This window comes from Micropterus salmoides, unplaced genomic scaffold (genome assembly GCF_014851395.1).
Source record: "Micropterus salmoides isolate LMB-PRFRI ecotype aquatic unplaced genomic scaffold, ASM1485139v1 Ms_hic_scaffold_19, whole genome shotgun sequence".
Lineage (NCBI taxonomy): Eukaryota > Metazoa > Chordata > Actinopteri > Centrarchiformes > Centrarchidae > Micropterus > Micropterus salmoides.
The window spans coordinates 22,644,174-22,667,674 of NW_024041039.1; the positions used below are offsets into that span (position 1 = coordinate 22,644,174).

The 23,501-nt window shown below is 40.6% G+C and overlaps 4 protein-coding genes across 8 annotated transcripts; 1 reads left to right on the forward strand and 3 right to left on the reverse strand.

The window, feature by feature from the left end:
- Positions 1-371: 371 nt before the first annotated feature.
- Positions 372-5,613, reverse strand: ppie (peptidylprolyl isomerase E (cyclophilin E)). Its single transcript, XM_038729205.1, has 10 exons — positions 5,521-5,613; positions 4,902-5,000; positions 4,738-4,781; positions 4,137-4,163; positions 3,911-3,992; positions 3,718-3,821; positions 3,509-3,632; positions 3,159-3,344; positions 2,912-3,054; positions 372-599 (listed from the first exon to the last, which is right to left on the reverse strand). The coding sequence occupies exons 1-10, from the start codon at positions 5,549-5,551 to the stop codon at positions 531-533; spliced, it is 909 nt and encodes a 302-aa protein (XP_038585133.1). The 5' UTR covers positions 5,552-5,613; the 3' UTR covers positions 372-530.
- Positions 5,614-6,612: 999 nt separating this feature from the next.
- Positions 6,613-15,963, reverse strand: pabpc4 (poly(A) binding protein, cytoplasmic 4 (inducible form)). Of its 3 annotated transcripts, XM_038728905.1 has the most exons (16): positions 15,318-15,454; positions 14,737-14,795; positions 12,674-12,867; positions 11,856-11,971; positions 10,049-10,188; positions 9,865-9,959; positions 9,640-9,777; positions 9,427-9,522; positions 9,021-9,290; positions 8,246-8,336; positions 7,999-8,094; positions 7,729-7,859; positions 7,536-7,626; positions 7,321-7,451; positions 7,101-7,225; positions 6,613-6,999 (listed from the first exon to the last, which is right to left on the reverse strand). In XM_038728905.1, the coding sequence occupies exons 3-15, from the start codon at positions 12,845-12,847 to the stop codon at positions 7,124-7,126; spliced, it is 1,671 nt and encodes a 556-aa protein (XP_038584833.1). In that variant the 5' UTR covers positions 12,848-12,867; positions 14,737-14,795; positions 15,318-15,454; the 3' UTR covers positions 6,613-6,999; positions 7,101-7,123. The 3 variants fall into 3 exon arrangements, with proteins under 3 accessions (XP_038584833.1, XP_038584830.1, XP_038584831.1); XM_038728902.1 differs by lacking the exon at positions 14,737-14,795 and having other exon boundaries at positions 15,318-15,963; XM_038728903.1 differs by lacking the exon at positions 14,737-14,795 and having other exon boundaries at positions 12,674-12,928; positions 15,318-15,455.
- Positions 15,964-16,170: 207 nt separating this feature from the next.
- Positions 16,171-18,716, reverse strand: zpcx (zona pellucida protein C). 3 transcript variants are annotated; one of them, XM_038728906.1, is made up of 9 exons: positions 18,329-18,715; positions 18,138-18,247; positions 17,981-18,063; positions 17,738-17,909; positions 17,566-17,668; positions 17,402-17,487; positions 17,240-17,325; positions 16,336-17,155; positions 16,171-16,250 (listed from the first exon to the last, which is right to left on the reverse strand). In XM_038728906.1, the coding sequence occupies exons 1-9, from the start codon at positions 18,701-18,703 to the stop codon at positions 16,229-16,231; spliced, it is 1,857 nt and encodes a 618-aa protein (XP_038584834.1). In that variant the 5' UTR covers positions 18,704-18,715; the 3' UTR covers positions 16,171-16,228. The 3 variants fall into 3 exon arrangements, with proteins under 3 accessions (XP_038584834.1, XP_038584835.1, XP_038584836.1); XM_038728907.1 differs by lacking the exon at positions 17,566-17,668 and having other exon boundaries at positions 17,402-17,470; positions 18,329-18,716; XM_038728908.1 differs by lacking the exons at positions 17,402-17,487; positions 17,566-17,668 and having other exon boundaries at positions 18,329-18,716.
- A 561-nt stretch (positions 18,717-19,277) lies between these two features.
- tmem54a (transmembrane protein 54a) lies at positions 19,278-23,456 on the forward strand. Its single transcript, XM_038728501.1, has 6 exons — positions 19,278-19,433; positions 20,794-20,990; positions 21,124-21,183; positions 21,539-21,733; positions 21,833-21,970; positions 23,232-23,456. Exons 1-6 carry the CDS (start codon positions 19,421-19,423, stop codon positions 23,349-23,351), a joined length of 723 nt encoding a protein of 240 aa, XP_038584429.1. The 5' UTR covers positions 19,278-19,420; the 3' UTR covers positions 23,352-23,456.
- The last annotated feature ends 45 nt before the right edge of the window (positions 23,457-23,501 follow it).

Sequence of the window (23,501 nt, forward strand, 5' to 3'; positions counted from 1 at the left end):
AAAGGGTCGATTTAAATTTAAGTTAGATTTTAAGTTTTGTTACCACTCGTAGAAACGATGGACCACGTGGTCAAACTGGCTCCCTGCACGTGATTTACATGAAACAGATATAGAATAATATAGAGATAAAATATGTTAGTATGCATGATTTGTATACAGTGTGCTAAACTGAAACCCACTCAGATTTCAACTATTTCTTTAAAAGTAAATACTGACAACATTTACTAGATTAAAGAAAAAAAGTTAAAATCTTAAATAATTAAGAAAGTATGTGCTATATAAATAGGTAGTTATACAAGTACAGAAGGGATAAGCCAATAATCAGCAGATCAATGGGACATTTTATTTATACAAAGTAATAGACATCAAACTGTGGTTTCTTTTTCTTTATAAAAAAAAACAGTGATTATTGAAATATTTACATGGCAGGCCACTTGGGAGTACAAAGTACAAAAGACAATGAACACACTCAAGCTCTCAGACATACACTGCCTCCAGAGACACAAACAAGCAAGCGCACACTTCTTGGTTCACACATATTCCCCACAGTCAGAGATGATGACTTTCTGCTTCGGCTTGCCCTCTTTTGTTCCCTGCGCCTGCAGAAAGACAGATTTAAAAAGATTATCAATTACTTGTCAAAATGCAGTATCTTTACTAAATCCAGCCTGATTGTCTTAACATCGTACAACTTTAACTTACAATATGACAAACTATTATCAATAGAACTTAAAGGGATAGATCAGGTTTTTAAAGTAGGCTGTATGACGTACTTATCCACAGTCCCACAGTCAGTGTATGATCTGCGATGGTGCGTCCCCAGTTTGGAGAAGCAGATAGGACTACTGGCACAGAAGCTAAGCAATGTACAGCTGTGGATTGGGTCAGCAGCAAACCGTATAGCCACCTAAAAAAAGGCCCACCTTAAAAACTCCCTACCAGTTTAAATTTACGCTATATTTCTTTTGAAACTACACTATACTGCATGTAAACTATAAACAAAAGGACTGGGATATCCCATGCCTAAAACTTTTGGTAGGGGCTGTTTTTTCATGGTGTGTTCTTTGTTAAGGGAAATCTTAATGCTACAGCATATCATTTTAAACGGTAGTTCTGCCAACAGTGTGTTTTTCCTGTTACAATATGACAGTGCCCCCTTGAACAAAGCCAGCTAAAAAGATAAAAGGAGATTAAATAAAAAGGGAAAAGGCTAGGTTTTTTTTTTCCAAATCATATTCTGCTATTATACTAAAAAGTCTCACTGCATTCTTCGTTTTCATGACAAACTCATTATGAAATACACAAAACGTAAGTTTCACTTAGGTAATTTTTCACAACTTTGATTTGTGAATATAAAATTTCCCAAAAATAACAATGTTATTAACCACAAAATGTCTTCGTTGTTGTCCATGACACAACCATAGATGATGTCCTTAAGAGAAAAGTTCATGAGATGAAAAACTTTTGGGTAAAGCCAATCATGTATATCAAGCCATAACGCTTCAGAATACATACAATGGAAAACTAAATGATCAGTAGTTTCATTGTCATCACAAATTACACAATTATTGGTTTCTATACCAAAACGCTGTCATACCAAGTCGCTGGATGGATACACAGCATTTAGGATTTTAAAATGGATTTCTTTGGCTTTGGGAAGTATAGAGAATTTGAAATATTTGGTTCATAACGAGTGAATAGTACATTTCGAGAATAGTTCGGAAATTGAGTTTCTAAAGGATATTGTAGGGTATGAGATGTTATCAATCAAATTCCTAATTGGTTTGTTTGGGATTTTTACCTTATTAAAATCCACACCTCCAACTAAAAGTAGAGGAAGACAAGGGGTAACAGGAGTAGAATTCATTAACATACCCTTAATTAAACACATAAAAGAGTTGGGTCGTGTCTTCGGCAGAAGTTCTCATATGATATGAGACAGCCGTCACTGTCTACCAAATGGATCCCAGACCAAATACCTTTATCCATCCAGTCCTTGTTCAACAGCAATTTGTTGTTAACTGTAATATATCTATCATTCCATATTGGGGTGTTATGCGGGGTGAAATTATGATTATATAAGAGTTACAAAAGAACCTGCTGGTGAAAAAAGGGATAATTTAATTGGAATTCTTTGAATAGTGAAATCACCTTTAAGTAAGAATTCTATTCCTCTTTATTTCTTGAATATTTCTCTGGGGATATGATATGTTGTTCACCAGATTGAGAATCACTGATGATTTTAATGTAGATTTGTTTTTAATCTGTTCAATCAATGTTCAATAAAGATATTGGTCTAAGATTATCTATTATTTCAGGGTCCTTACCAGGCTTAGGGATTAAAGTAATTATACCTAAATAAATACTTAATTGCCTCTTTTAACATAAGAAAAAAAAATGGATCTTTGTGGATGTGCACAGCTGTAGGGGTGAGCCGGTTGACATGCATATAATCACTGACTTAAGTTTGGGTACATACCCCTGTGATGGTTAGGGTAAGGGTAAGGGGCTTTGGAAAGCTGTGAACCCCTTTTATACTAACGGCATCTCATACAGACGCGCCCGGAGACGTCTCATACACATGCCGAAGGGTACCTCTTGCATCAAATAACGCTTTGTCAGCCTTTCTGAAAGCGTCAGTATTTGATGCCCTGATATGAAAACAGACACGAGTAATTATGAACAGGCACATTTGTGGTAACCTTCTTTGACAGACAGGACCACTTTTACGCATGATAGGGATCCAGTAGGTAGCACGGATTTGGTACCTACAGCTGTAACTTTTGAAATGGCCCCCGGAACAGCTTTGACCACGTAAACAGAAAACAACTCCTGTTGCATACGAGTCAATGGAGCGCCGGCAAGAAAAAGAAAACATTTCACAGTCTAAGTAAACCTTTTCATCCCATACCTCCATTGCACGGAGCACATCCATCCCCTCCACTAGCTCTCCAAACACCACATGTTTGCCATCCAGCCAGTCTGTTTTGTCAGTGGTGATGAAGAACTGAGAGCCATTGGTGTTTGGCCCAGAGTTGGCCATGGAGAGTTGCCCTGTTGATTGACATGAGAGACAAGGTTTGTCCAATTATCCACATGATGGGCTAGTAAAACTAAAACATGAAGCTACAAGACCTCTTTTTTATAAAACTCCTCACCTGGAGCAGTGTGCTTGAGGACAAAGTTTTCATCATCAAACTTCCGGCCATAGATTGACTTGCCGCCGGTGCCATTGTGGTTGGTGAAATCACCTCCTTGGCACATAAACTGAGGGATGATTCGATGAATGCTGCTGCCCTTATACCCAAACCCCTTCTCATGCGTGCACAAGCAGCGGAAATTCTCTAGATAAGATGTAAAAAAATATATTATAATAATAATAAAAAAATGTCACTGATTTTTGTTTTGCTTTTCATTAAAAGGTTGACATAATTACACTCTTGTGGTTTTGTTTTAGCACTTTTTCAATTCTTTACACAAGCAAGCTTAACATTGTGCAGCTACACACCTGCTGTCATGGGAACAATGTCAGCCCGAAGGAGGAAGCGTAGTCTCCCTGCTGGTTTGTTTCCAATCTTGATGTCCATGTAGACCTGAGGATTTACTCTGCCCTTTTTAGCCGGGGGCTCACCCTGCAAACACAAATCATACTTATGTCGCTACTGTGACATAAAGAGACAGCGTCACCAACGCACGTAAGAGAGACAGCCATCTCACCTCCTGTGTTGCAGTGCTGGTTGTTTCTCCGCCTGCAGCCTCCCCCTCAGCCTCCTCCGTGGTCTTCCCTGAGAACTTCTTCAGCCAGTCATCATCTGACCACACTGAAGGTAAAGCAGAGTTAAAATTAGAACCAAGGATTTAAAGTACTGTCCAGGCAAAGGCCTCTATAAACAGGTATTTTATCAATTACCTGGTCGAGAAGACCCTTCTTTGATTCTCATGGGCTTGGCCGTGTTGACCCGCACAGTCCGGCCAAAAAGCTCAGACTCATTCTAGCAGAGAAAGACAAGAGAAAAACATCAACACTAAAACAGGAAGCTTTTATGGGACCTTTTGGGTGAATCACAACAACTAGGTCTCAGAAAAAGCAATAAAACATCACTGACATGAGTGTGCAAAAATGTGATCCCCCTTACCATGTTATCAATAGCTGCTGCAGCATCCTACAGAAGACAAAGGGCATAAATACGTTACAAGCACAGAAATATTTACAATGAAAGTCCGACTACGCGTCAGTTACCAACCAAGTTTACAGTGAATTCACCAGTCAGATTACCATTAACCTAAACAAGACAGCTTTTCAATAAAACTGCGTCTATGGGATTCTGACAAATGTATTCAACAGATATTCCTGTTTACATGCTAGAGCGCAGCCAGATAAATAACTGTGAATCACCCCTCTTGAACCTCAAACAGTCTTTCTCTTATATTGCTGCTATGGTTTATACTAAGTGCATTTTAATGTTTTATTATTTACTGTGCATAAAATAGATTCAAAAGATTCAAAGTGTGTGGCAGGAAACTCAGTTAAGTTGTGTACATGTTTAAATCAATAACGCAAGTTTAAATCTTACTTTAACTGAATTAAGCTTACTCTGAATATGACCTTATGCAGGTTAAAACAATGAATTTGTAAGGTTAATTTATGAAGATTCTCAAACAGAGTTTTGTCTTTATTAGGTTAATATCAGAATAGTGCAGGCTTCAGTGTGTATCAGCCCTTTAACCAGTACATACCTCTGCCAATTCAAACTCAATGAATGCAAATCCTCTGTGCTTTTCTAAAAATAGAGCATAAGACACATTAATACAGCTTAATATACATTTTTTTCACGGTGTTCAGTGGTACATTTAAACAGTGCATTAACTACTACACATGACAGCCAAACTCCTGATCTTACCTGTTTCATAGTCTAATGGTATCTGGATGTCTGTGATGTCCCCAAAGGGAATAAAAGCTGCATGTAACACCTTCTCGTCCACCTCCTCTGCCAGGCCACCTGACAGAAACACACGGTACTGAGTATGAGCTGATGAACAGTTAGTAAAATCGCCGGGAGTAGCAGAAACATGTCGCTTAAAACTCTTAAAATGTTTGTTTGTTTTCACATTCAGAGGAGCGGATAAAGGAGCATCTTTACGTCCAAGTCACAAGAAGAACGGAGTCCTGATGCTAACCGTTAAACCTTGTTTCATTTGATAAATTCAGAGTTTAGTACACAACTTGACATGATGCGCTTTACTCGTAGCTTTGGTAAAACTGTGCGACGTTTTATACAGTCTTTTATACAGTCTATGTCGAAGTTTAAAATCAGCGAAGTTGCCATGTTTTTAAAGTGACGCTCTCATGTGTTAACTTACCGGCTAAATATTTACGTCTCGCAGTTTCATCGTATTATGTGCACTTTGTACATGTTTAGTTATATTTAATTTCGTTATTTAGAAAGTAACATCCTTAGCACGTTTGCTACATTTACTGAAACAATATACGCGTTTTTATGAAAAGTAGAATTAACTTACCAACATACAGTACTCGTTTGTTAGCCGCCATATTGGAATTAACCCTTCAACTTTGACCCCAGCAGCTCGTCATTGGTGAGACCTGAAGCCCGCCTCGCTATGGCCAAATGTCCTCTATCGCCACCTGTCGGTTGAACGGTTGAATCCGTCTGCAGCTGTCATCACTCAAATACCTTTTTTTTAACCACAGCCCCACTGTAACAGAGTCAGTTTCTACCATTTTCATCTTTCACAACCTCCTTTTCCACAAATATTCCTAAACTGTGAAGGCTACATCACAATTGTTTTTTTTAACCATTTAAGAAATCTAAATTCTTTAGTTTTCAACAGAAGCAAATTTGGTATTTGAATAGAATGTAAGTTAAGTCTGGTCGGTCTACATTTGAGCTAAAACTCTTTACAGGCACAGGTATGAATAATAAAATGACTTATGGCTGAATTCCATTTAGCTATTTCCATGTTAAGAAGTTTTCCACAATTTGACTAGTCAGGAAGGCACAGGTGCTAATAATATAATTGGGCTCTGTTCTATTCAAGTGTCCTACTAAATCATGACAGTGTGACAGTTCATTTACAGTTACTCATTTGGGAGACACTTTTATCCAAAGCAACTTACATTTGAGGAACAACATACAAGCATCAGTAAAGCATCAGTACAGGAAGTGATCTACTAGTGACTACAGATACAAGCAAGAGTACAGTAACAATACCCTGAAACAAAAGCAGCAAAATGGAATTTAGCCATCAGTTATGTTATCATTTACACATGTGCTTTTCCTAATGTGACATGTTAAAATATCTTCTGTGAAGGCTAGTTGAGCATGCTGGCTCACTGCCATGAAGAGAAAAGAGCCACTGTCAATGTTATTAGTGACACCTGTGGTTTTCTTACTATGGCAAGTCAAAATGTCGGCCGCTGCAGAGAATGTGGAGCAAATTTGTTGACCATAACATTTACAGTACAGACCTGAGAGTTAGTAAAAAAAAAACAAAAAAAAAAACTTTATTAATGACTTTTTAGCATTTAGAACTGCAGACATGATAACCACCCAAAGAGATTTTTGACATGTAAGCAAAGTAACACAAGAGTGGTAACCTTGATATATCATCCCTTTATTGAGAATACCACACACCCATGATAACATGATAGGATGGAGGAGTCCATTTCAAATCAAACATAAAACTTTCAAGCAAAGAAAAGAACAAGGCTCAATTTCCTTTTAGAAAAGGGTTTCTCTCCTGTGCCACAAAATGAAAGGCCTTCTTTCGAGATTCATTAGCATTATTAGTTTGGTATGTAGTTTAAAAGTATTGCAGAACTAGAAAATTAGGAACTGTAGCATTTTTCAAAATGTTCAAATATATTTTTAAAATTACATTTTCTTGTTTTTCTTCATTTTTGCATAATTGTTTAGAGGAGTCTAGTGTTTGGAGTCAGCGTAGTGTGTCTCTCCCCATCTCTGCTCATTTGTCTGTGCCCTGAAACAACACAATGACTTTTCATTACCACCACACAACCTAAATTATGTGTGACAAAATCAACAAGTATGAATAGCTTGACTGATTATGTATTATCATACCAATTTAATATGGCACGCGGTCTTCAGGATGTGGCAGCAGCAGTTGTAGTAGCCATGGTGCCCACTTTCTGGGTGGCATCTTTCTTTGCCTGATGGGCTTGTAGCACAGCAACGGCTTCTTCGACCTGTGCAAACATACAATAACATCAAACATGAATTATGAGGTGGTATACAGACATTTTAGTGTGACAATACAGCAAAGATAGAGGTAGTGAAGTACCTTTGAACGCAGAGATTCATGAGACTCCAGCATATGGAGCAGTTCAGAGTTGTCAATCTCCAGCAGCATGCCAGTGATCTTTCCTGCCAGGTTGGCATGCATTGCCTGAATCAGTGGGAAAAGACGCTCACCTTTTTTGGAAAAATGGAGAATAAATCAACCTAATAAACACTGTAAAGCATTACAGTTAATTAATTATGATATGGGATTCTTACCTAGCATCTGTTTCTGCTCCTGAGGGGGCGCAGCAGCCAGCATGGAGGCTGTGAGAGGCTCTTGGCCCTGGACATGCACAGCTGGCTGAGTCTGAAAAGGACAGAAAAAGAACATAGTAAGGAAAATTATTTATTGCTTTGGGGGCTTTGATATGACAGGAACACAAGATGGTGACTGGTCTGTTGCCCATACCTGCTGTAAGGCAATAGGCTGCACCACCTGGGGGTTTGGGTTACGGACACCAGTGGCATATTTGTATGGAGGCATGGCACGGGGGCCAGGGACTCCCATTGAGGGACGAGGACCCATGGCCTGGCCAGGAGCTAGCAGAGAGGAGAAAAATAGAGAAGAATTTACACAGTGTCTTGACAACCCCTACTGTATCTGTAGTGTCAATAAAATGCTAGAGCCAGAGTCAATGTGTTGATGGTGATCACTTTGGTGAACTGTTATTAAACACACCTCGCGGTCCCTGTGTGCTGCTATTAGGACTCATGTGTCTCAGGTTGGCACGGGGTCCTGGCTGACGCAGCGATCCGGGAATCCCTTGGAAACCACCTGGGAGTGACAGAAGCAGAGACAAAAACAGTTGCATACAATACAAAACATTTTTATATATTTCAAACAGGTCCATTACATTATAACTATGTATGTTAGATAAATGAAAGTATATCAAATATAGATGCATCATATAATGCCACATGCTCACCTTGACCTCTGCCACCTTGTTGCTGCCATCTGGGGTTGGGTCGCATTTGGGCCAGCTGATTGGGTGCATAGTATGTGGTCCTATTCTGGGCCTGGTGGGTACAAGTAAGTAAAATGTATCATTTTATGGCATAACCTACTGAAACCACCAATGTGACTACCTTTTTAATCTGTGGCATTGTTACTGAAATAAAGGAAAACAGTAATGATAGTTATCCTAGTGACATCACTTTGAATAGTTGGAACATAGCTTTCTTGACAAGTACATTAAATGATCTTAAACCTGCATTAACAGATCTTTTGGGCCATTTGCAGGTGTAAACACAACACTGATTTATTTCCACCTTTAAAGTTGATGTCCAACAGACACTGAGGAACATAAGCTTTAATTTGGAGTAATGTTTGTGTCCACTCTGCAAATGTAAATCAAATATTCATTGTCCTTTTAGTTCTGGTTTTGGACTCCACCAACTCTTGTAGAAAATATCTGGCTCTTAAGCTGCTAAATATTCAAGTGGCAAACATGAGGTTTCTAGATAACTTTACTAAAAAGATCCGCCTGCCTGAAGAGATCAGTGAAACTGAGCCAAAACCGTAAAGATGCAAGCCTTAAACAAAAATAATGAGCCATCATGCTAAAAAGATTCGTAGAGCTGAGGGGAACTATAGAGTCCAGTGATAATTATTTGGGGGTTTGTCACTACGAGCAGCCCCTTTCACATCACACAGTCATGTGTAGCCACTTTAACACACAGTATCTTCTTTGATTCTCACACCTGTGGCACAGCTGGCATGAAGTAGCCACTAGTGGGCTGGAACTGATTGATGATGGCGTTAGCCGGCATGGCCCTCATGCCAGCAATACGCTGCATATACTGGTTTGTTAGATGGGCTTTGCGCTCTTCTTTGCGCTGAGCGAGAGCCACGTAGAGGGGTTTGGAGCCAACAATACGTCCATTCATCTCAGTCACAGCCTTGGTGGCCTCTTCGGGGGAGGAGAAGCAGACAAAGCCAAAGCCCTTGGAGCGACCCTCCTCTAGCATCACCTTAAATACAGACAGATTGTGTTTGGCTAACTTCAAACACACAATATTGTCACGCTGTTGCTATATTTGTATTGCAGTGGTGCATTGCCTCTTCTCTGGTGATAATGCATTGCAACATTCGTTTGATTGCTCTCACCTTAGCACTTGTAATAGATCCGAATGGAGAGAACTCCTTACGCAGTTTCTCATCGTCTATGGTGTCATCCAGGTTTTTAATGTAAAGATTAACACCCTGAAACCAAAGATACACAGTGGTGATACATACGTAGCAGCTTCTCTGACATGAATGGACTGAAATTTGAGATTGATTAGATTTATAAGATCAATAAGGAGCTTAGTTTCTACGAACCTGATAACGACTGATCCTTTCTTGTTTCAGCAGCTCAAACTTCCTCTTCAGCTCCGCCTGCCGCTCCATCTTCTTCTGAGCTCGGCCCACAAACACTGTCTTGCCATTGAGGTCAGTGCCATTCATGTCTTCTACAGCCTTTGGATGAAAACATCAGAAATCATAATCATCAGAATGAATGACCAATAAAGACTCACTTGGTATAATTCCATGAGGACCAAGTACCTTGTTAGCGTCCTCGTGTTTCTCATAACTAACAAATCCAAAGCCTCTGGATTTGCCAGTGGGGTCTGTCATCACCTTCACGCTGAGTGTTTTACCTGCAGAGGTCCGATTAGTAGATGTAAGCCAGCAGAACTAGACCACATTAGAATTTGGAGGGACACCCATGAATCTAATCCCATTTTACCATATTTGTCGAAAAGCTCCTTCAGCCGGTCATCATCCATATCATCCCCAAAGTTCTTAATGTAGACATTGGTAAACTCTTTGGCTTTGGCACCAAGTTCAGCCTCCCGTTCCTTGCGAGATTTGAAACGACCCACAAACCTGAAGATAGAGGAGGAACAGCGATACACTCTTTTAAAACAGTCCCAACAGAGATGAGAAAACAAACCAGGATCCATCTCTTTTGAGTGTTGGTTTTTCCGATCTATAAAAAAAAAAACACTCGATCCAGTTTTCGGGGTACAGAAAGTTCCACAATGACAGAGGAAGACCTGACCATGCAAGCATGGTAAGTAAAGAGAGTCCAATCTTTTACAAAAACATCCACAAAACATATTCAGCTACATTTCATCACGTGACTCATCATTCCTGGGGTAAACAACAAAAAAAACATCCAACTGCTGTTAATATCACCAGAGGCAGGCAGATATGTCGACATGCTAGACACAGTGACAACCGACTTGATTCTTGGTCCAAAACTTGATGAAGAGGTGGATGGTGAAGGATGGAGGAATAGAGTCTCACAGTACAAAGGAAAGCTGAAGAGGACCAAACGTTCTTATATACCTTGCTATGACGACCTCTCTCTCCTTCCGCCATCCAGTATTGCATTCCTGCATTCGATCCATCACTAAAACACACAAGCGTGGTCATACACACACACACAAACACTCCAAGACGGGTGACCAGCGTGTGAACAAATGAGGCAACAGTAAATGCATCTGGTAGGAAAGATTAGAGTAAGTAAGAGTTTTTAATTTGTTATCTATCAGTATCAGTAGAGGTTATCTTCATACTGGAGGTAGTGAGAGATGAGTTTATTAGTCAAATTAGTCATGCACAAACTGAAGAAAAGACACAAAAAGTCAGTTTCCTCAACACAAGTGACACATCAGGTTTTTACATTATAACAAAATATGACGCAGTTTAACACACATAAGCTACTCCCATTATCACCATAAGCTCAATAAGTACTGCACCTTCTACATCTGGACTATCATTGTCATGATAACTTTCAAAATGCTATCAAGATCATTTTAAAGAGGTGGTATGCTCATTTTCAGGTTAAAAATCGTATTTAGGGGTTGTACCAAGGAGTTGCACATGCGCTAGTTAAAGACTACTAGCCAATCAGAAGCAGAGAAGGGCGGGTCAGTGAGAAGCCAGTAAACATGGTTCAGTTCAGCTGTACGTGTTCCCGTTACCAGCTTAGCAACATGACTGGAGCAAGAGTTTCAGAGTGTGAGTTATTAATCTGTAACAAAAGCATCTTTTACATAATATTACTGTGCTCTGTCTCTACATGACAGTAACAAATTTATGTCCATTGACTGCCTGGGGGTAGCTTGTGTTTGGAATGGAGAAGGGAGGTGTGTGCTGCAGCTCAGTGTTTTTCCACCCGTGTTTTTGAGGGCATGTCGGACTAGCCGCTTGGCGAGCGTTATATCACACATCACATCATGCATTTTGCTTTCATCCTTCTGTCGTCAGAGGATGAAAGGGAAACAGCTGGACTACAAACAAGCTATTTTCAGGCAGTTCAGAGCAGAGTTTTCTGTGGGAGATGGGAATTCCCTTTGGGACTTTGGGCTTTTTCACTTTGCAAACCTATTACATGCACAAAAAAGATATATAACTCAATAAAGGAGAGGGAAAAAGCATAATACCACCTCTTTAAAGTTCAAGCTAAATTCTTTCAAAGTCTTTTCAAAACACTATCAACGACAAGAACCTCTTTGTCCCCAGTTCCTAGATGGTCAGACACTCACACCTTGCGGTCATTCAGAAGCATGCCGTTCATCTTCTCAATGGCACGGTCAGCAGCATCCTGGGTCTCAAAGTGGACAAAAGCGTAGCCTTTGGAGCCATTTTCGTCACACACCACCTGGAGCGGAGGAAGACATTTGGGTTAATGTGCATTCAGCAGAAAGGCATCATGATGCATGCAGGCAGTTCCTTGCTTATTTCACTTTCTTGCTGAGAGGTAGGTGAGAAGATCCACTAGCAAATCTATCCTCTTAATGTGAACCTGCAGCGAGTTAGCCTAGCTTAGCATAAAATAGTATGGAAACACATTAAATAATTTTTGTTTAATCATTACAAAAAACAAAGTGTATAGCAACATTTTGTGGTTTTACAACAAGCACCCCTTTGGGTGGGGTTTTGCACTTTTCACCATTTTCATCATTTCAGGTGTCACTTAAAGAAGATCTATAACGTGTTAATTACTGCGCTTTAGACTTTCTATTATGAGTATTTTGTTACCTTTGGGGAGAGCCAGACTAGCCGTTTCACCTGTTTCCAGTGTTTATGCTAAGCTAAGCTAACCCACAGCTGGCTGTAGTGTCATATTTACCTTCCAGACACAAGCGGTATCATTCTTCTCATCTAACTTCCTCCAAGAAAGCAAATAAATGTATTTTCCAAAATATTCCAGTATTGCTACAATGTGATTGTTTTAGTTAGAACCATGAGGAGAGATGGTTTGAGTTTAGGTGAGAAGATTTTAAGTGCTTTAGAATATTATTAAATGTACTTGAGAACAGTTTGTACATAATCTCCAGCAGGGACAGATTGACAATTGTACCTTGCAGGAGAGGATGTTGCCAAAGGCAGAGAAGGTGTCGTACAGGGCTTTGTTGTCAATAGACTTGTCAAGGTTCTTGATGAACACGTTGCCCACTCCAGACTTCCTGAGGGAGGGGTCTCTTTGGGACCACATGATTCTGATTGGCTTCCCTTTCACCACGTCGAAGTTCATGGTGTCCAAGGCTCGCTCAGCTGGGTGGGCAGAGAGGTGGAGGCAAAGGTCATTGGGTGGTGTTTACATGGAGCCTGGAGTCTGAAACACATCAGTCACTGTATGCTAAATGTCACGCACCATGCATTTCTATTCTACCATCCCCAGTTGTTCTAATGCAGCCATCCCTTTAAACCACATACACAGCATTGCCTAATAACATTCCCAGAGAAATAACATGAAGCTACAATGGAGTGTTAAAACATTTTGTACTCCTGCGCAGTGTAGGCTATAATGGAGAATCCCTGCTGCCAGCCCATTACCAGGGCACATGTAACATGGTGAAGAGACCGCAGTATACCATGTGGATTAGCTGTCTACGAGCAGCTGGGGACAAGTGTGGGGGCAGCTGCAGTGGACAAGCTGGGAGCACATGGGCCCCCATCTCTAAATCACCACATGCTCCTGGGCCATATCCCACCTATTGCAGTAGCAATGCAGCAGGCCCTCAGATAACACATGGCTTAAATTGTGGTGTGAGAACAATGTTTTCATTTGCTCAAATCATTGTGTCTTCTTTGTTTAATCACTAAGGTTTATACAGTTTCCCTTTTCGTCTGCTGCTTTAACTCTCATATAGGCTCTCATGTCCATGTGGGCACACACGCCAAACATCCCTTTTGTTCGGTCACTCCACAGTAACAGACACACACACACAGGCCAGGCTTTCCAGCTAAAAGTGTCTGGTAAACAAAACGGAGCTGCCTTGCGTCTGCTGGCATCAGCAGTTTGGCTTGCAATTGTACTTCACAGCCTGTGCTCAGAGGAGGTGTGTGATCACTGTCAAACATGTGGACTTCTGGAAGGTTCAGAATGGGTATCTTAGTTTAAAAACACCATGCTCTCCTCATCTATGTTAATTATTGCTATAATAAGGGATGTCATTTAGAATGATAGTGGCAAATGTTAACGGTGTTGAATTATTTGTTATTGTTCACCATTTGTTACGTTAAGAACTTAAAGTATTACAGGCAGGCAAATTTCTGGCTGCTCAGAAAGACCTATATTTAGAGAGGGGTCCTGAGAGGTATGTGCTGGCATGGAGTGTGAGTTTAGCATTCTCTACCATTGATGGGGAGGAGACACATTCAAGAAAGCTCAGATGAGCAATACCCTCATGAGTGTTTACACATACAGCTGTGACATGAAGAAATTCAACAGAGATTGTAAACAAGCTCGACCACTGCTTTAGCCTACATGAAATCAAATATACTGAGCAGCTACAATTCTGATCATGTATATTTTCCTTTTTGTAACTAGTATTTTACAGGCAGCAATTTATTGCATGTGCTAGGACTCCATTTAAATACCCAACAGCTACCATCCCCCATGTCTACACCTCCAATAACAAATGGTGTCTTCTCACTTGTGGGTCTTATTACATTTACTCAAGTGAGTGATACTACCACCCTGGAAGTGAGCCAGTTGTAACCTATCATTACTCCAGTTTTTGGTAACAGACTCGAGTGCAGATAAATTGTGACAGGTGTTTAACGTTGATACAAGAGGCAAAAAAAAAAAAAAAGTCCACACAATGTACAGGCCTCCACAAACAACCACAACACCTGCTGCTATTGCTCAATGATTCAATACCATTGGATGGAAAGCGCTTTATAAGACACTTAACACTGCTGATACTTTTGTATTTACATAGACATTCACTTTAGGCATGCGGTTCAAATAGATTATCAATCGACAAGCAGCTTAAGTGGTTAAGATGTTGCAAATAAACCAGCTATATGATTAAACTAATCCCTAACTGGTTTAAAATGAAGCTGGTATTAAATCCAAATAGAAATGGGATCAAGTCTTAGTATTATTGTATGTGCCAGACAACACACATAACAGACATGTCAAGTGGGCAGTTCAGGGGTCACTGTTCAGCTGTGCTTGTCCCTTTTCTTGATTTCTGTGAATAGAGCAGCAGAGGGCAATGAGAATTTAGTTTCACTCACTGGCTCTTTAAATAGGAGCAGAAATGGGTCAATTTTGGGCTGAATAAGTCACATCTGCAAGAGTAGTTTATTCCCAAATGCAGTACTATAATTGATGGACATAAATGACTTGTTAACTTTTAAGCATAGTCAAACACTGTATTTGTGTGAGGGCTTATAGGTAGTGACATACCACCAATAATAGGCTATAAGAACTGGGACATGCTTATATGGGTCAAATGAGTGCACCAACCTGTCTGAAGAGCTGCTATGACTGTCCTTTGATTAGACTGTTTAAACATCACTTAAACCACAATTCAGTTCATCCTTTTGTAATATTCATTGCCAGTGTCTCCCTGATCTTGCATTTCATTGACCAATTAGGACTGACATTGGCAATATTTGAAGGATGCATGCTTTCTGACTCTTAGCAGCGTGCACTGACCGTAAGTTACATCAGTCTGCACAGTGATCGTTTCATATGTTTCACTTCTTACCGTCAGCAGGTTGAGAGAAGTTCACATAAGCATATCCCAAGGATCGCCGGGTGATCATGTCTCGGCATACCCGAATGGAGAGCACCGGTCCGGCTGGGCTGAATTTCTCATACAGCATAGCCTCCGTGATATCGGGGTGCAGGTCGCCAACGTAGAGAGAAGCCATCGGATAACTCCCCGTCGCTGCAGTGTTCATTTCTCGCACTTCACAAAATAAATGAACGCAAAGCCTCCCTCAAAAACGCCAGGGAGAAAAAAAAAAAAAAAAAAAAAAGGCCGGTATGAACTGTATTCCGGGTCCAAACTGCGCTTCAATTCTCACCTAATAAAGACACTGCAGCTGGCTCTCTGGTCCTGCTTGTTGAGAAAGTCAGAAAAACCACGATTTAAATCGATGGCAAGTATTTTCTCTTTAAAAACGACAACTTCGGGTAAAGCCCAAGGCCTCCTTTTTGTAGAATCTTTTTTTGTAGTTATTTTGCTGTTTTTTTAAACGTTTGTATTTCTTTAAATATTACGGTGCTTGTTTTATTAAGATTTTATGGATTTTATATTTTTATATTATTTTATTTTAAGTTTTTCTAGAACAGTGAGTTAGACACTCACGGTTGTTTTGTGGCCGGGGAAAGAGACTGCGTGAAGAAAAGCATGGGCACTTTATAGAGTGAGGCGGTGAGGAAATAGTGGCCAGGGTCAAACCTGGGATAGAAAAAAAAAAAACCCACACTGAGCATGCGGCGTAAAAGGGAGAGCGCACACTGTACCGTCCCAACTACAGAGCCCAGCTCCCCACAGCGACATCTGGGTGTGAATACAAGTAATAGGCCTATATAAAAAAAAAATAAAAACTGGATCAATGATCAAGATGTTTATTCAGTTGCAGTTATGAAATATTCTTATAAAAGAAAAAATTATTCCACTTTATCCATGCGCCTGAGGACAAGAGAAAAATAGTTATATGCACATGCAGGTAACATACTAGCATTCCAGAACAATATTGTAAGCTTAATTTAGGCACCTCAACAAATCCAGGAAAGCTGAGAACAACCCTCTTTGTCTGGGCTCCTGTTGCCTTTTAATTCCATCCATCCCACATCTGACCACACTTTTTCCCCCTTGTTGCTCTTCATAACTCAGTGTCTGTGACCCATCCGAGCTTTTGGAAAACTGGAGTTTTGAGCGAATGATTGGTTGGGCATCAATTGTTTCTTCTTGGGGCCTTGGAGCTGCCTCCTCTGTCATTTGGTTAAACTCATTCTGGTTTTGGACATTTACAGTCATCTCAGTTGGCAGAATGGTGTCAACTTCTTGTAGAGCCTTTGTGCGAGAAATCCCTGATCTTCCAAACCACAGTTTTCTTTGGGATTCCTCTTCAATAGCTACTTTTTCCAGATGAGGAATTACAGATCCAGTCAGTGTAAGCAAGTTCAAAAACATATGAGCGTCACTTAGTTCATTCGCACTTTGATCTCCCATCTTGTTATTCAAATCTGCAGTTGAAGGTTGCAGCTCAGGAAGGTCATTTGATACTGTGTTGCTAGCCTGTAACTGAGCTTTCAAGTAGTCTTCAGACTCACTGTGTTCAGCATCTTGCACCTGTCCAGGTAGCCAAAGGGTGAGTCTGGCAACTGGGTCCTCTCTCGCGACCACTACACCCTCAGGGGGAGGGGAGAGCTTTGATAAAGTACCAGAAACAATTTCTTCTTCAGTCGCTGCACCGTCAGACTGCATTAACTCAAGAGCACTGGAAGTTTGTGGTCCAGATACAGGAGGCTCAGGGCACTTTACATCTTTATCCACAATGACCAAGGGGCCAGTGCTGACGATAGCCTTGGCATCTGAAATGACACGGTTTGTGAGTTAGATAACCACAAAGTCCCATTTATTGTTGCACCTTTTGACAAAAACCACCAAGGACCAACCTTCAGAAAGGTGCTTAACTGACAGGCCTTTACACTTTGAGCTACAGCAGTCACACACCTCTTCAGTTCCACTTAAGTCATCCCATCTGAAACAAGAAAAATATAAAAATCTAGTTAAGTAATGAAAGCAACAAAATAAAGTTCTGTGTGTACATTAAATACCTTGACTGGATCGCATTATAGTTGCAGGATTTAGAGCCAAACGTGACGCTCTGGTCTGAGACGAGGACACTACAGTGGATGTATATCTTCAGAGGAGGAAGGGAGTTCATACAGTTGAACAGCCAAATCACAGCAGTGAAACTAATTCATGAAGAATAACTCACCTCAGAATTAAGACAAGATGTGTTCAGAACAAAATTAACCACATCTGCTCTGTTGGAGGCCACGAATTGTACAACAGCATGAGAACTGAATGGGACTGTGCACCTGGCAGGGAACGACAGGTGATCATCATCATGGACAAACATTACAATCAATTCCTGATTGGCTGCTTACCCTTTATTCAGAATGACTGCATGCCTGGGTCTAGTCCGAGGCTCAGGAGACATAGAAACATAACAGGACTGGATGAAAAGCTGCTCTTTAGGGCTTGTTATGGCAGAAACCTGGAGGTTAACAACCTGGCCTCTTTTGTAGATATTAGACTCTGCAGTGCTGGTCCAGGATGCTGCGGGGGCGGGGACATTTGAACCTACAAATTATACAATCCAGCTGAAGTTTGACACTGTCATTACTCACGATTCATGGTTCGGATGTTAAAGGTCTTGCCATTATCCCGAAGTGCCATTAAGACAGATAAGTTTGGATCATCATCATATGACCTGAAAAGACATGGATTTCCCTTTAGTGTGGTTATTTTTGACCACTTACAAAATGTTTAACAAAATAGATGCACCTCTTTGGGATACAGGAGATGTGCACTGTGGAAGGTATTTGCCACCAGGTAGGGGGAGATTTGAGATTCAAGTAGAGAGAGTTGGTGAACATATCCAGGCCATTCTGCATCTGCAAGAGTGTATGGTCTCAGAAAAGCCTTATAAATGTTGCAGAAATAAAAGTAACTAGCAAAGAATTTGCTCAACTCACCACATGCTCAGTTCCACACTCATCTAAGCTGTAAGTGAAGACAAATTGGTTTGGTAGCTCTCTGTTGCTGTAGCAGCTATCACCCAACTGCATCTCCTCTCCAGTCAGTAGGACCCCGAATGAGCTCTTGTCCACCAGAAGAGTTAGTGTGAATTCATCGCAAAACACCTCTATTTTGGGAACATTCGTGATGGGAGGTAACCCAGCAAGTATGTGAAAGTCAGGGGTCCGAGTTTGCCAAGAGCTGAAGACGGCTTCATTTTCAATAAATCCAAGAAACTCCTGGGAAAACATGGCATTCTGCTCTTTTATTACTGATTGAACAGCAATAAATTGTCCAACAAAAACACAAAGAACAAGCACTATTGTCCCCATTGCAAACCTCAAAGTGAGTGAACATCTCAGATCGCTCTCCTACCCCATTAATAAGGTGCAGCAGGAGGGACAGATGCTGGCAATCACGCTAACGAGGCTGACAAGTAACAATGCAGCCAGTCATGCTTTCCTATGCTGTATTTTATGTCAATATCCTGTGTTAAAAGATGGCCAAGTCAGCGATGAATCTTGTGTCACTTTGTGATATTTTGTGGCATCATGCTGGTATTCTAATCTTTAGAGATTATAAAACATAGATAATAGGACATAACACATAATTATTTAAAAAATTATAAATGTTGTATTCATGTGGGAGCTATGTGACATTAAAATGACTCATAGGACTAGAGAATCAGGATGGCTAACTCTATAGGCATGTAGTACAAAAATTTATAATACTAAATCTGTTTATACATTTGGAAAGCAAATGTTATCAACAACGATTCATCATATGTGATAAGTTCTCCACCAGGCACACAGTACAATGCGTAATCATGTAGACCCCTTTGGATTTGTTGGGTTATGCGCCCCCCCCCCCCCCCCCCGGGGGGGCGGGGCTTCCGCCTAGGTAGGCGGAAGGTGACGCCTTTGTCCGCAGGTGATCAACAGTAGAAAGAGAAGGCAACGAACCACCTCAAGAGGACTGTCAGAAAACTGTCAGAAATGACTTTTATACAAAGTTAACACTAATATGATCTAAGGGAAATAGAATCCAACATGGTAAATTCAGGTGAGTGGACTTTTATGCTTGTTTCACTAAAGTGACAGAGGATATGGGAATGTTGCGTGCCAAGGTTTTTAGGCGTGGTCTGCGCAGTTGTGAACGCTCTTAGAGGAGGAGAGACCGTAGCTAACCTAAATTTCTATCCAACTACTTGAGTTGTTAAGCCTTCCATAGGTGTAGCCTACTAGTGTAGATTTTCACCTCAATAAAAGTGAAACTTTTGGGGTAGGTGTTGCATATCGTAGGATTCCTGATTATGGTCTGTTGATGCGTCAGACATAGATCCATAACAGGCTATGATGGGTCCCACACTGTACATCTCATCATTATTAATTGAACATAAAAAACATTTAACATAAGAAAGTAAGGGTGTCAGACATCAATAAGTAGAATGAAAGCTACGTGCTGTTCCTATGTAACTATCAGAAAATCTTATATCATATTGGAATATAAGATTAATTAAGTTTGATAAGGTATAGCCTATGAATAATACTGTGAATATTATATCAGTGTTTTTGTTAGTCTGTTACATTACAGTAGCAATTTCTGATAATGTGAACTGCAATGGCAGCAAACATTAGACAATATTCTGACACTAAACACGTTGAGTTTTTTCTTAGCACCCAGCTAAAGGCTTGAATGAGAGAGAACAATAGCAGGTATGTGTTTCTACCTGACCCCCCAGGCCAGGTAAATGTGTTGGTGAATGTTTAAACACCCCACACAAAACTTTGTCCTGTTTGGTTTGGTCTGGTTTACATGGCCTTTATGTGTCAGTGCTTGACCTTCTATGCGGAAGACAGAACAGCACGGTGAGATCTGCATAGTCAGACCCCTTCTCCGAATTGTCACCTATAGTCGCAGCATTTTGCAGCATGCAGTGACATCTTCAGCTATCTCTGCAGGGGTCGGGGATAATTGTGGTAACTGCCTTGCTCTCAAGAGTTGTCAAGGCGTGCTAACCACAGGCCCGCTTCCTCTTGGCTTTGCTGGAACCACAAGACTGCGAGTTCTCAAATGTACTGCAGTTCCAGCTCTTTCTACAATATTCTATTCTACATTTAAAAAACCTATGTGCGTACTGTAGTCTCATCTTTTATAATAATAGGCTATATGGGTTCCTGTCAACAACACATAGGTCTATTGATGCACACAGAGCTGGTATTTGCATAGTCCTTTACTGTACACACAATGTAATGAACTAGTTGTTTATCTTATTTCATTTTGGCAGAGGTCATGATGCTCAAAGCTAATAGATGACTGATTACATTACAATGCAACACAATTGGGATTGATTTCTCATTCTTTAGCATAGCACAGTCTTTGTTAGGATTATGAGGTTAAAAAACATCCTAACTTCCTCTAGGAGTATGCTGTGCCAGCCTCAAGGACAACAAAGCCCTGATGAAGATGGGGCTGGGGCTGGTGCTGGTGGGTCATGTCAACTTTCTTCTGGGAGCACTGGTGCACGGCGCCGTGCTCAGGCACATCAATGTGGACTCTCAGGCCCGCACCATGGTGTACGCCATCTCTAATGTCATTGCCATTGTGACAGGCTTGGTGGTAAGTGGTAGGACAAGTTAATAGCAATTTGATATTAAAACTGTGGAAACTCCATATCTGATCATAATGCAGCGTATACGTGTAAATTGTATCATCTATATGTCTTTCTTACTGAACTTCTTGTTCCCCGTAGGGAATTATTTGTGGAATAGCAGCCATTGTCCTGTCCAAAAACAAGAAAAACAGGATCCTGGTAAATACTGCTCATCTCTCTTTGGCACGCCTCCCTCCTCCATGTAGCACTCACATCTGTCATTTGCTGGCTCCTGTCAGAACTTGCCCTTTGATTTTGAGTGAATGCATGTTTGTGGAGCTACAGGAGATGATAACTATTTAAATAGGTAACACACATGCAGATGCAAATGTAGAATTCATCCAAATATTGGATGAACGTGGACTCACTTGTGGTTTCCATGTTCCTACAGCACTTCCCTCGTACATCTGTTTGACATCGAAAAGAATGCTCTTATTTATGAGGAAAAAATGCCTTTGACATATTAGATTAAAGGCTGTGTTTTCACTGACATGTTGTCATGTTGTCCTTGCAGCAGTGGTTCTTGTTGGTCTTCAGCTTCCTGGCAGGTCTCTTGTCAATTGCCTCCACCCTGGGCTTGTTAGTTTCTACGGTGCAAGCCATTATTTTCAAAGGACAGAGCCTGTTAACGCACTGCACATTTTCTGATGACACTTCCGGCTCTTCCAGCGGCCCATACGAATGCCCCTTTGACCCTACCCGTGTGTATGTAAGTTGAAAATAAATATTCAGCAGTTTCGATATTGATTTGGAATTGCTGCACAAAGTGTTTTTTGATCAGTTTTGTGTTTTATTTTTTATCGACCAGGAGACCACCATCATTCTATGGGTGCCTCTCATCTTGGTGTCCCTGGTGGAAATGGTGTTCTCCTTCCGCTGCTTTGCTGTCTGTACTTCATTCCTCTACCTCTGTCCGTGCAGGAAAAGGCCGACCCAAGCAAAGAGGGTAAGCTGCTGTCAGATCAATGACCCTGTCGACAGTGTCGGCATTAGAAAGACCTGCCTGTTCCAGGCAAAGTAAAGGTCAAGTGTATATGATTCCAGGAGAAAATAGCACTTTCCTGCCTGACTTTGACATTGTTTTTCAAACATACTGTACTGTACTGTACTGTTAGGTTACAAATGAATCTCTTTAAAACAGCAAGTAGTGTGCGTTTATTGCGTCATACCAAGTGTAATTTTGATACAAGGCTTATGAGTAGCATAGCAGCATAAAAAGCATTAAATCAAGCCTATGTTTTAACAGTAAACTGACCTGACTTCATTATATCTACAAATAGGGATGTGACATTGAATTTAATACTGACAAATAGAAACCAGCGCTGTAGACCTGCTGAAATGGCAAACTTGAACGGAGCAGTGTGGTAATCTTGAAAGTGAAATCAAAGCAGTAGGCTAAAAAGGCACGCATCACCACAAACAGTGGTCCGGTTTATTTACCACCAGGTCGTCACAAATGCATATAAAAATTCAAATGTATTAATTATGTATTACCAACAACATTAAAATATAAAGTTTACTTTACTTTTCAGTGTGAGAAACCCATTAACAGGCAGCTTTATGGTCACATGACACATATGTTGTATAAAATATGCAAACTGAACTTCAAACAGTATTATAAACACTTTGTATGTGTTGTCTGTCTATGGCACAAGTTTCAGTTGCAGCCAAGCACTGAAACAAAAGGTTGTTTTTAGAACGGGTAGGCTATATTTTTGAAGTAATTTTCATACTTTTCACAAATGTCATAAGGTTCCCCACACTGCTACTATAGGCTATATATTGTTTATTAGACTGTTTTCTACTTGCAGCCATGGACAGTTATCTGGTTTTTACTATTTTTCTCATTACTTTTGCTAATACTTTTTAATATATTTGAATAATACACTCACTGGCAATTATTACCATGTAAACCACACCAGGTGCCACTACAAACAGGAAACTGAGGCTACAATTGGCACAGGCTCACCAAAACTGTTCAACAGAAGATTGTCAAAAACCAACGCCTAGTCTGATGTGTCTCGATTTTAGCTGCACGATCAGATGGTAGCGTCAGATTTGGTGTTACCAACATAAAAGCATGGATCCATCCTGTCTTATATCAAGTTATAAATTGCACTTGAACAGGTGTACCCAACTGTATGAGCTTAACTTATAAATGAGTTAGCTTGTCTTTAATTTAAATTCCAATTCATGTAATGTTTCAGGCACATGTCCAGTGGGCTGTTGAAACTACATCACTTCCAGCACAAGCTCAAGACTCCGAAGCTGCTGCTGAGCCAGATGCTGAGCAGGATGAACTGCTGGAGCAAAGTCAATGGCTATGAAACAGCTAAACCTAATGGGATAGGTTGGGAACTACTGGGGTTAACTGGATAAAATGCAAGGCCATCTGAAGTAGTTGCATTGAGTGTCTGTTACACATTAAATGTCTGAAGACATTTGTGAGACTTAAGCCAGCAAAGCACTGCCGTTTT